Source organism: Zerene cesonia, chromosome 9, assembly GCF_012273895.1.
Source record: "Zerene cesonia ecotype Mississippi chromosome 9, Zerene_cesonia_1.1, whole genome shotgun sequence".
NCBI lineage: Eukaryota > Metazoa > Arthropoda > Insecta > Lepidoptera > Pieridae > Zerene > Zerene cesonia.
In genome coordinates, this window is record NC_052110.1 from 6,061,001 (window position 1) to 6,074,101 (window position 13,101).

Sequence of the window (13,101 nt, forward strand, 5' to 3'; positions counted from 1 at the left end):
CGGAGTCTATCTAGTGGCTACTTATAAAATATCTAAAGGTTAAAGAATCCATCTTTCAATTGATTTTTTCCATGGCAACTGAGTTCCCATGGAACGCGTGTCAAACTATCGTGCTTATAAAACACTACATAATATATATAATTTAGAGTTAATAACATGTCGCATGTGTGTATGTGAGCATCTCCCAAATTACCGTAAATGTCAAGATCGTCACGCAAATGTTTGAGGAACAATGGTACATTTAGAAATTGAACACTTTTTAATGGATTTCAAACGTGATTTATTATATTATCTATCCCGACATTTTGAACACTACAGCGAGCCTGATCGTATAATACTCGTGTACAAGCGAACACAAGAAAACAATTGTACAGTTAGATAAAGAAAATGCTTTGGTTTTTAACCGATTAAAAAAATTGAGGAGGTTCTCAATTGTACTGTATTTTTGGATTTCTCAACTTTCGACTGGATTAACCGATTTTGATGATTCTTTTTTTTAAAGCTTCCGTGTGATATTTAAATTTGTTCTAGTTATAATAATTATAACAATTTATCATTCGCTATTGTAGATGACTTGGTGTAAGCAGTTATTTTATCCCTCCTTGCTTACGCCCATGCTGCATGGTTAATTTATAGGCATTATTCAATTGAGGTGCTTTATTCAGGAGTAAATAAGTTTTAAGGATTGTAAAGTCACGAAGAATGATCTCAGAAATTATATCCAGCCTTATATAATACTTAATTTTCTTGATTTCGTAGTTTTATGAGAAACATAAACTGGCATATTTTGAATCTGATATTCGAAGTAGATCCTTTTTAGTATTATAAAATATAGATTAATACACAAGATCCATTTGTCGTTCACAAATAAGGGGACTACAAGAGCTAAAATGACGAACACAAACATATAAACAATCGTCGGTCTCGGGTGCCTCTGTCGGTACACAAGGTCGTACGTACGTACGTACACACATTACACGCATAGTTATTAGAATCAGAAAAAGTTAAATGCGATTATATAAAAACTTTTTGATGGTAATACAAAAATTAATCAATGTTATTGAATATGTAAACATAGTATATATATATATATATATATATATAACAATACGTTGCTTGAAAAATAATGTGGGAAAGAATCGGAATGATTACTCGTATAAGTATTAACATGTATTATCGAAGCCGGGACGGAGCGCTAGTTCTTTATAACACTCATTTAGCTTCTGTATTCCCCTTTACAAAACCTTTTTAAAAATGAACAATTTCTATGTCCCACAGTGTGTAAATACCTTTCAAATATAACAACGTAATGCGACTTGTTGTATGATCCAATTTGCTGACTTAATTTCGCCCTTTAGCTAAATAGCGATTGCTTTTCGCTGACCTATACCAGTATCTAATTAAACGCTTAGGTTGATATTCTTATGCGCCATAAATCAACATTGACTCACTTGTCAACAATGCTTCGTATAAAGTTTTTGAAAGTTTTAAGTTTATACGGGAAAAAGCAGTGTTACATAAACTATTACAAAACTTTTTTTCAAGGAGTTATGTATGAGCATATAATACATAGTATAAAACAGAGTCGCTTTCTCTGTCCCTATGTCCCTATGAATGCTTAAATCTTTAAAAGTACGCAACGGATTTTTATGCGGTTTTTTTAATAGGTAGACTGATTCAACAGAAAGGTTTATATGTATAATAAGATCTATGAAACTGCTGCGAATAAATGCGTGCGAAACTGCGGACAAAATCTAATGATGTATGTAAAGAAAAATGCCTATATATTTTATAATTTTCAAAAAAAGGAAACAATTATGAAGTTCGTAGGATCCTTTTCCTTTCTTCCCAGTTTTTTCCTTTAATCCTCTCGTTAATTATCTTTCTTTATGCCTTTCCAATTAAATTCGACAATCCATATGTAGAGGCGTAACACGCATACGACCTCACGCCTCTGCAAATATTCATGAGGGGTGGGTACGCTTACCATCAGACGACCAACCAGCTCCTTTGTCGATGGTAACGTTGCTGAAAATGTCAATAATTATATTACTTATAGAAAAATTATTCTTAGAAATTAATTAATCCATATCTCAAATGTATTATTAATGTTACACCACACATGCTGAAACAATTGAACAATATTTATACGATAAAATCAACAATTATTGCCTGTATTCTTAAATTTGCATTGATTCAGAATTAACAATTCAGTTAACAAAAACCTTTTAAACTTAATTAAGTATCACGTAACATATTATCCACTGCCCATTGAAATCAGTAAGTATATTTCAACACTGCGGTACCCAAACAAGATCTTACGTACCTTGTATAAAGCATTCGAGCATAAACAATTGAACAATAGATCGATATCCGCGCCGGTATCGATTTTTTCGATTATTCTCGCACACCAGACAATCCATTCAATTGTCAATGCCACTTAACATAGAAATTTTATAATTGATAGGCAATGAACTATGTAATACGATGTAATTATAAGTATGCGAGCATAGCAGCGGTTAATGAGAAATCTTCCTGCTTGATTGTGCAGAAAAAATTTATAATAAATTTTCGTATAATTTTTTTTTGTCACAGCGGGCAACTGAGCCCACAGGTTCAACACTTGATTAACACATTCCCTGTTAAATACAACACATACGCTACTTCTTTTCGAAAAATAATTATAATTGCATGGACAATCGTTATGTTAACCTTAGTTACTGTAATGTTATCTGTAGTTAACGTTAGAGCACGTCTTGTCAAATCACTTAAAAACGTTGCTTGAAGATACTTGCGTTTTGTACGCAAATCGCGTCACGTGTTCAAATTATCTCTCACCTATGACACAGTACATACAGACCCTATGACTCCCAACGGATACTAAGGAAATTTGACATTAAAGTATGTACCACTTCACTTGCCTTTGATTTCCTCCTTATGTAATCAAAAATTGGTTGATGATTGACACAATGAACGTAATATTAAATAGTTTTGTTCTCGATATAGCTAGAAAGGTGAGTAATCCATACGTATAGTGTTATGTTATATCTATGTCCATATTAATTATACGAATGTCTGCTGTCGCAGCTAAAACAGAGAACTGGTTTTAATAATATACAAACCCAAGTCTTTGTCTGTGAATTTGGATACCGAAGTTTAAAAAATATTCTCAGATATTAATTGATTCCTAACAGTTTAATATGATTAGACGATTGGAATGTTAAGAAATGCAATAAAATTGCATGACTATATTCAACGAATTTTATTTGAAAGTTGCATTGTTACCTTAGGCCTTAGGTAACGATGATTACTTAGTATGCAGACTGGATGTCTATTAAATAACAAGATGAGGGCAGAGGTCATAAAAATATGTTAAGCCAGTGGACATTGCTTACTTTATCAAGATTATAACCATATAATATTGTTGCAGTTGCAGTGCCTTTGTTGTTTATACAAATAATCTACGGCTTATTCGCATGTTACCGCATATTTCAAATAAAACGTGATTTCTGTTTTATTTCGTATGAAATCGTCTTTGGGCGTACCTAAATTTTTACTCTTTTTCTAAATAATAACTTCTTCTGTTCTCAATGTATTTGGAAATAAAAAAACATAAGCGAAATCGTGAAGACTTCATTCCTTTAATGATTATATCATAATATTTGATAATATCAACTAAGTAAAGATAGATAAATAATAATTAACATCATAAAATAAATACTAATTAGTAATTATTGTATTTTATCATATTCACGATATCATATTTTAAAACTAAATCTTCCCAGCTACGTTACGAAGACTAGAGCAATTAAGAAATTAGAATATTTGACTCATCTTGCGTTACATTATTACATAAACAGAAGCTTTGTCGTAATTTTTAAAAAACATATTTTTTGTAATTAGTGTATGTTCCTTTTATATGGAGAGATGCAATTTCAATACATCCAACTTCAAGATTAATAAATTTGGAATTTTCATGAAAATGTTGTTATATTGTTTAAGCCGATAACTTATTATTTAATATCGCTAGCGGTTCGATCTGATTTCACCCGTGATGGTATATTAGCATACAATAAATAGCACACAGGAATCACGTACATGCCTATAATTTTTGAAATCGGTCCAGTAGCTTCTCACATTAACGCGTTCAAACAAACAAACAAAATTTTATTTTTTATGTGTACTATAGATACCTATAGATTTCCTTAGCTTGCAAAAGCACTCAAAAACTGTCTGTCTACATACCAATGTCAAAAAATATTGCTTGTAATAAGAGAGATGATTATTTTTAATTTTAGCCAGTCAGATCTAGATAGACTAGAAAGTTTGTTATTTTTACGATCCATATCGATTGAAAATCTACAAAGCTAATTTATAAACTCCTGAATGATAAGAAAATTCTAATTTATTTGTTCAGTGCTTCAATCGATAAATAACAAAGGATTAATTAAGTTTTAATGAGATTTAACTCTCTAAAATAGATGTACCTACCTCGATTTCTCGAAAATGACGTACAATAATTTAAGTTTATTATGATGGTTTAGGGAAAATTGTATAATTTATCTTTATGAGCTATTTAGAATTTATCCAGAAAAAAATCTACGTTTTCGTCAAATGGAATGACGACTGGCGCATGCAATTTAAATTGCGCAATGCAATTGTTTCCATTCAATTACTGAATAAAGTCACTTATTAAAATGATATTGTGATATGAGTTTATTGTAAAAAAATAAGTCGAAACTGGCTATCTAAATTAGACCTATCAAAAATCGCTGTCTCATAGCTATTTCAGAGCAAACGTCAAAAGGTTAGATTCTATCACAACTTCTAAAGAGTCAACAGACATAAATTTGGCTTTAATAAATCGCGTGAGATGAAAACTTATGGGCACAATGCGGTTACATGAACAGGCCGACAGGTCAAGGTCCTGTTTGAGCATCATTTAGTTTTTTATTATAAATTGCAGGATTAAAGAGTTAGTGATTTCACATTTTATTCAATGGGTATGTTATGTATCTTCAATGCGAACTGCAGTTTGCCTTAGGTGTACGCTGTACTAGCCACTTGTCCATGCTCTGCTTAGGTGGACAACGACTGGATAAAAACAGCATTAACATTAGTTTATTTATTCTATACTACAGAGTAAGTAATAGATTATATATAAATCGGTTGAGTAATTCGAAGTTTTTTTACAAATTAACAGTTAAGTTACAAATAAACTATTGAATTTATGAGCGTGAAGTGGTGTAAAATAATAATACTCTTAACTTCAAATTATTACTTTTATTTTATTATGGTAGCGTAGCAAAATGTTTACGTTAATATGAGCTTAAAGCTGTCATGGGTCATCATTTTAAACAATTTCCGATTTGATATTTCTTTGTTTTGAGATTAAATATTAGAGACGTTTGAACTTGTCGAAGGCGGAAGGCGGAATTCCTCCATTGAAAAAGGGATGATTCCTCACGTCTAGCTGGCTAGAGAGTAAGGCCGCAGAATAATAAGTACAATTAAGGTCCCAATTGATGTCATCGGAAAGTTTTAAGTTATGAAGATTAATAATTATATTCGTACTAGTATTATGGTATCTGTGCTCTATACTCTGCATTAATTATAATCATTGTCTCCACAGCAATAAGGAAGATTACAAAATCCGAGTTACATGAAAAATTACATCGATTTTCATAATCTTAAAACCAAACTATTTGAGATAACAATTAAGTTGTATGTTTTCATGACTTGCTCAATCGACTGCAATTCGTTCTCGTTCATACATTGCATTGATGCACTCTTATCTGAAGACACGTATTTCATCACTAAGATCATTCCCGTATCCATGTCATCTTAGACATGTCCATTTAATTATAACAAACATGGTTCGGTGAAATGATTCTGAACCCTATTCCTTGGTCTTAAGATGTTTTTAGGAACAATGATAAAGGCAGAGGCGATTGCTCCACCACATTGCCGCGAACTCTTAAACTGTGACCCGGTAATGGGTTCGTAATTACTGCATGACAAACAAATGTGAATGAAGTATCCGTAAATATAATTGGTGGCTGATGAAGCGATGGTTTGACCCATGGACTATGAGCTTACCATTTTCTCAGTATTAAAATAGAATGCAAAAGTTTCGTATTCTATTTTGGGAGTAGAAAGATTTTTCTAGAACGAGTTATGCCAAGCTGAAGGAAAAATCATTTCGAAAACAATTGTGAAATATTTTGAAAGGATCGTCTTTGACGTCCTTAAATACAGAATAAAGTAAATTTTTTGAATTTACGACACGACAATGTTTTTCATTATAATTGTAAACTTGTTTTTCAAAGTCGGTTCAGTAGCTTTCTTATTTTTAATATTTAGATCTAAATTGTAACAAGTGTTTGATTTATTTGTTGAAAATATTCTTTCGACATATATTTTGTGGATTCTCTTTTCTTCAGTTTAATAATATTAGAATAGATAAAATAGCCCCTGTTAGTATCTTCCATACTCACTGTTCTGCGTAGTTTCACCCGCGGACAAAATAAAGTACATATTTCTATAATGGTAAATTGGCTATCTAAATGTAAAGTATCATCAAAATCAGTTCAGAAATATTTTTAACGGTATTCTTGATGAAGTTACACGAACGTACGTATGTGATATACGTTTCTATTCTATAAACATATGAAAAATGATAATTAGTAAAAAATAAAACACACATATTCAGTAAATATAAAATTTAATAGTTGGGTCAAAGGTAAATTCATAATATCACTAGTAACAAGAAAACATTACATACAATTGATTTCATATTATTACTAATTAATTATTAAAGGTATACTTAAACGTTAAATATGACTCTAGCCGCTAAGGCAATTACGTGATTCTCATTCATGACAATTAGTAATAAAAAAATATTTCAACACTTTATATACGGAAGCCAAAAGTGATAATTTCAATGTGCTAATAATTAACAATTATTGCTAAAATACACGTACATCGATTAAATAATATTACAATGAAAATATTATTTTAAACTAGGATTACGTAGGTTATGGTAAGGCATGTCTTAATTGTTATAGTCTTAAAATAAACGAATAACTATTAAAAGTTCCATTACTTCGCAACAATCATGCCATCTCCTTCTTTTAATATGAACGAAAGAGACAACGCATGCTCTCTTTACACTTAAATTTTATTCGAATAAACTCTAGAGATTCGTAAGGTTTATTCTACGCATAATTTCTATGCTTTAGCACCACTAACTTACGATTTAACTTGAATTGCAACTTATATAGGTGGGAATAAATGCCGGACAAATAAGATACATACAAGTAGGTAATTTTATACATTATTCGATCGTTAGAAAAGAAGTCCGTTGTTAATTATATAAAATGTAGAATCGACCACCGCTACTGACGTAATTTCAAAAATAATCCTACATGTTTTATACATTTCCAAAATATGCTGTTATAAAATTCCAAATTCACAAACGTCAAAATTAATTATTGTTTAAAACTTTTAATTTCACTATACACACTGACATACTTTAAAACGTTTCCTTTATAACTCATAGTTTTCACGATAACAATTTATAAATTACGTCGCCATAAAAAGCAAGTCAATCAAAAGTGGTCGACCTTAACGGCGACTGTGTTGAGCGTGGTGGTCGCGGGCAAGTGTATCTGGTCCCAGTCGGTGGTGAGATGGGCTTCCGTGTCCGTCGCCTTGATGGTGAGCCCGAGGGAGGGGACCGCGTTGGCGCAGTGCGGCAGGCGCAGGGTCACGGGCCGCAGGAACACCAGCCCTTGCGGGCCGCACATCACCAGCGGGGACAGCATCGCTTCACCTACGTGACGCTTGCGTTATTTGGGAAGTGCGACGCGGCTGGCTCGAGCGGATACAACGGGTGAGGGAAAATAGAGCGGCTTTTGTGGCATTTTGCATGAATAATATGCCTAAAAGTCCCCTGACTTATCATTATCGTCTAGGTAGGCAAAATGCTACTCATAAATCGTCTTCAATAAAAGTTAGTCATTGTCTCTTTAAGCCCCACGTATTGGACTCAACCCGTAAAGTGGCGGATGGTGGAAGATTAATTGCGACACAGTTTTGACGAATCATTAATATGGTGATAGACGCATAGAATGCCACACGAAGCTCTCTCTATGATTTCACTATACTATTAAGGATGCTGTATGCAACGAGCCCGCTGCGAAGTTATGCCAAATTTTTAATTTTAATTTTATAGTGTGTATTAGATAATTATTGTGGAATCATATGCACAGATCGTCAATTGTGATAAATGGAAGACAACGTGAACATTCTAGAAATATTACATATCATTCTTCTGTCACATCGTGAAAGTGATAAATTTTTTGTAGTACTAAAAATGAAACTATATTAATAACTCAATAACAGTTAAAATTTTACTGTGCATTTTAGATTTCACTGCAAAGAAAATGTATGAAAAATTATAATTGTAGAAATTAAAATGACTGTGACAAAGAACAAAAAACGGAAAAACTCAACACACAAACACAAATCGCAACATATTAATGTTAATGAACATGCAAAGCATAACACAAACGACTAAAAATGAGATATTTCTTATAGATAATTGCTATAGAAAAAATAAACATTAAAAATGAGGTTATATATGATAGCGAAGTAGAGTCAGAGTCATTTATATAAAATTGGTATGATATGATCAGCCATAGTAGTGCTTCTACACACTTAAGAAACGAAGGGTCTGATTATATAAAAAAAATAAAAATATAACACAATTACATGAGAAATGATGTTATATGTGCTACCACACACGTACAAACATTAAGTGCTTGAAGTAAGACAAAAACAATAAATGAGAACGGAAAGGTGCTACCACACTCTCACAATGCTCAGTGCACAAATTTCAAACATATGTTTGAACATACGATTTGACAGTCTGGTGGATGCAGCATGGCCGCCGCCGTCTCTCCTCAATCTTTAAGTACGAGTGTATTGTGTGGTAGAAACTGCGTAAATTACAATTGGAGTTAATGTTTTGTTTATTAATGACAATGAACTCTTTACAAATACGAATAAGGTGTATTTAACAAAAGTGTAATATTTAAAACCAACAACCATAGCTATTTAAATATGATACATATATATCATGCCACACGCACATGCATCTACGCTACGCAAACAGTTTCACATTGCTGAAATTGCGGTCAAATTCCCCATTCGCGCATATTCCATTCGCAAACGTTAATGCCAATTAGTAAGTGCAGCCTACGATCTACGGTAACGCGTGCGTTTTGCAAAAGCTTTACCGTTATCCATGTCGATGGGAGGTCCTCCTACGCGCTGACTCAATCGCGGGTCAGACACCGTAAAGTAGATCTTTTGCTTGATCCCCGGAGCTATTGCTTTTGGAGGAATTATAAGTGATACGCCCCAGTGCCTGTCCTCCAATATGCCTCCTTCGCTATCGAATATACCCCACGTAGTGTGTGGCGCGTCGGGCTCTATAACCTCCGTTTTTTCATCCGATTCGGCAGTTTCAGATGTTACCTTTACAACTGTGTTATCATTGCTTACTATAGTGGTTTCGTTTCGACTATTTGATGTGTTTTCGGATGTGTCTTGGCTGTTTTCAGCACTTTTCTCTACAATTTTCTCACAGAATGTCACCGATCTACTAGGTTTCGTCCTTTCTTGTAGATCTTGTGAGGTATATGGTGTGCTTTGAGGCTTATTTTCAAAATTCATACTACATTCCGATGCATACTGAGTTTCCATTGAAGTAGTTGATTCGTATGGTACAGGGGATGATGTTATTTTAAGCGCGTTAGAAATATGTTCTGCTTTTCCATGCAGTCGAGGAGCATAAACCGCTTCCCCTTTTAAAATATTTGCCTCCAAATTCTTTGTTTTTTCCTTTTCTGCATCTGTTTTCGATTCAGTTAGGTACAATTTTGAAAAATCTATTTCCTGAAATTTTTCACTTTTGCCATTCAAAGCTTCTGCTTTAGTTTGATACACCGGTTCTCTCCGCGACAAATGATTAGCATCACTTAGTTCGTATGGACTACTTCTAGCACTACCACTGTCTTGGTCTCTCTCAGGTATTACTTCTTTTGTTTCCTGACTTGACTCATATATAACACTGTCTTTAAGGTCTCTTTTTGATACATACATAGGTTCCCTACCTTTGACTGAATCACTTTCATTAGCCTCTAATCTAGTTTGATATATCTTTTCTTTTTTAGCTTGATTTCTTTGTTTTATTATCTCCAATTTCTCTTCTAACTTACTGTTGTAAGTCGATTCTTTATTAGCTAGTAATGCAGCTTTTTGAGATAGAATTTCTTGTTTTGAAACATAGGTGCACTCAGCTGACGCTGGTCTTACTTGCTGGGGAATATCAAATAAGTCATTCCGTGTGCTATAATTTGTGTCAGAGCAACTGGATTTGATTTCAGAACGAGTAGCGTATGGCGATTCTGTCTGAATCCTAGCCAACATTTCTGTTCTGCTTACATAAGGTGGTTCACTCATAGATTTGGTCATGGGAGACGTGCGCCCAGGGAAATTAACAGGTGTATGTAACCGTCTATCTGGTCTAATTGCATAAGTGCTGTCTGACCACGAAGTGCTAGGCGGTGGTTCATATGTTCTTTTACCGTATATTGGTTCTTTTGAATTATAAGAATTATCCATTCTCTGTTTTAACATTTCTTCCTTGATATTATAGGGGGATTCTGAAAATCTTTGCCTGAGCATGTCTTCTTTAGTTGCGTAAGGACTTTCATTAGTCATTCTTTGTCGCAACATTTGCTCTTTGCTAGAGTAGGGTGATTCGTTATATATTGGTTCGGATTTTCTAGCTATATCTTGTCTAGTACCATAAGGATTTTCAAGTACTTCATTTCGAGACGCGTATGGATTTTCTCGGATACATTCAGCCCTCGTGCCATAGGGATCGATCAATGGCATGGCTACTGTTTCGCGATTTCCATACGGGCTTTCGAAACTTTGATTTGAAATTTCAGATCTAGTCGCATATGGATTTTCGCTTGAAGTGTCATACAGGGAGGAGTAAGTTCGCTTAGGCTTAGGAATAGGATCATATACTACATGTTCTTTGCTTTGGTATATGGGTTCTGGAGGTAGTGGTTGTGTTGGGTAAAAAGGTTCATGTTTGTTTTGTTGTTGTCTTTGGTAAATCGGATCTATTTTGGTTATCATATTAAAGCTTGATGTTGGTCCGTAGATGCCTCTCCTATTATATTCTATGAGAGAATTCTGTCTACGTAACAAAGGGGTAACTTTAGGTTCGGTTTCTATTTCACACATAGAGTTTTGTCGTCTTAAGCTTTTTACAGCTGGTTTGGCTTCGTAATCTCTAACTGTACAAATGGAGCCATTTCTATCATCACAAAAGGAACTCTGTCTTTTCAGTATCGGTTTCAACATAGGTTTTTCGCATGAAGAGTTACTGCGTTGTAACATTTGATTTCGGATGTGCGTATTTCTCATGTGAATGGACACATCGCTTAAATCTGACTTTTCTCGTCTCAGCATGGGCATTTGGTTTCCGTGTCTCTGTTGCAAGTCACTTTCGCACAATGACTTCTGTCGAGACACCTTCTGTTTCGTTTTCGAACGGAATAAATCGAGGACGGCATTTTTTATGAACGACGGCTTTTTGGACAATTTCTTTTTAGTTTTTGGCGAGAATGTTTCGTCCGGCTCCACACTGGAGTTCATGGCATCGGATGAGCTGCGGAAACCCACAACCAAACCCACTTAGTTACTCATGATGGATATACGGACGTGTCAGACATTTCAACGTTCGAATAATTAAAGAATGCTTAAGCTTAACATTGAAAAATCTGAATTGTCCTGAACGGTAATGGTAAATTTGAGAGATGATATTTGAGATAATGAACAGCATATTGAAATAAATGCCATAAATAAGCGAACAAACAATCTATCATATATAAACTTGCTTAGACAATAGCAGGACAGATAGAACTTAAGAGAAGCGCGAAGACAGGATAAATAGTGACAACTTAATTCAATATGCTTTCGACAACAAGTTGCACTAAAATGCAGACACGCACTGCTAATTCGTTCAAAATCAACCAAGTCTAACATACTCTAATTACATGTTATTCAAATACATCTGGTACGCCCCGACAAAGATATATTATGTTACAAATATATAATATTTATAGATTTGTATAACCACATACAATACCATACTAATACGGTGGCCCAACGTGTTAGTCGTATGTGAAGCGATCGGTGTTTGCATGTTAGAGCAAATTGTACAGGGGCTCGAGATTCGACTGATTTGTCTATAGTTGGCGCCAAATAACTAGAGTCAAGATGGCGTTTTTTGAGCACGCGGTGATAAAACACAATTAAGCTTAACGTATTCTGTAAAAATACGTAGTTAAAACGCAAAAAAGTCCTGGAAATATGACACACAATTTGTCTCGTATTGGCAACCTCTCTTTTCTTCTCTTAACCACGTCTTTTCAACTATAACAAATGGAATCATGGATACGTGGCAGAATACGTTGCCATGGCAACCACGACAAACAAATCCTCGGAAGGTTCTAGTTACTTGACGCCTCCTATACATGCAAATATTTAAGGGTATAAGGGAGTATCTGATATGGATAGTGCGTCGACACGAATGTTTTACCTCAAGTTGTGCATGTGCTGCGGCTTCCTATAGAGTTCGAACGCTGACCCACGTTGCTCCCGACTGCCGGCTAGATCTATTGTATTGGAACATGTTAAAAATACCAAAATTATTATTGTAAGTATACCATATTGAGAGATCTTTAATGACTGTTGTAAACTAAGGCATTTCAAGTCGCGGTTGATAATATTACTAAAAAATAATGAAGTATAATAAACTATATTAAGTAATACACCTAGATGAGATCAGATGTGTCTTGTTATCGAATTATTTTATTACTCTGAATATGCCCGAACTTTTAATTCAACATTATAATAATTGTCTGAAGCGTGATGTCAGATATTAGTGCTGTACGTAATCCCTATACGTTGAGTTTAATGTAGCAGTGTACGTGCGTGCTCGCTCGCATGTAT

The 13,101-nt window shown here is 34.1% G+C and overlaps 1 protein-coding gene across 1 annotated transcript in view; it reads right to left on the minus strand.

The window, feature by feature from the left end:
* Window positions 1-6,785: 6,785 nt before the first annotated feature.
* The window catches only part of LOC119828883 (tight junction protein ZO-1-like), an 85,480-nt gene continuing 79,164 nt past the window's right edge, over window positions 6,786-13,101 (minus strand). Inside the window, exons 26-28 of the mRNA XM_038351176.1 lie at window positions 12,689-12,764; window positions 9,303-11,755; window positions 6,786-7,834 (exon numbers count right to left, since the gene is read on the minus strand). Of these exons, the coding sequence (XP_038207104.1) occupies window positions 7,611-7,834; window positions 9,303-11,755; window positions 12,689-12,764 (2,753 nt within the window). The 3' untranslated portion in view covers window positions 6,786-7,610. The remainder of the gene's footprint in view (window positions 7,835-9,302; window positions 11,756-12,688; window positions 12,765-13,101) is intronic.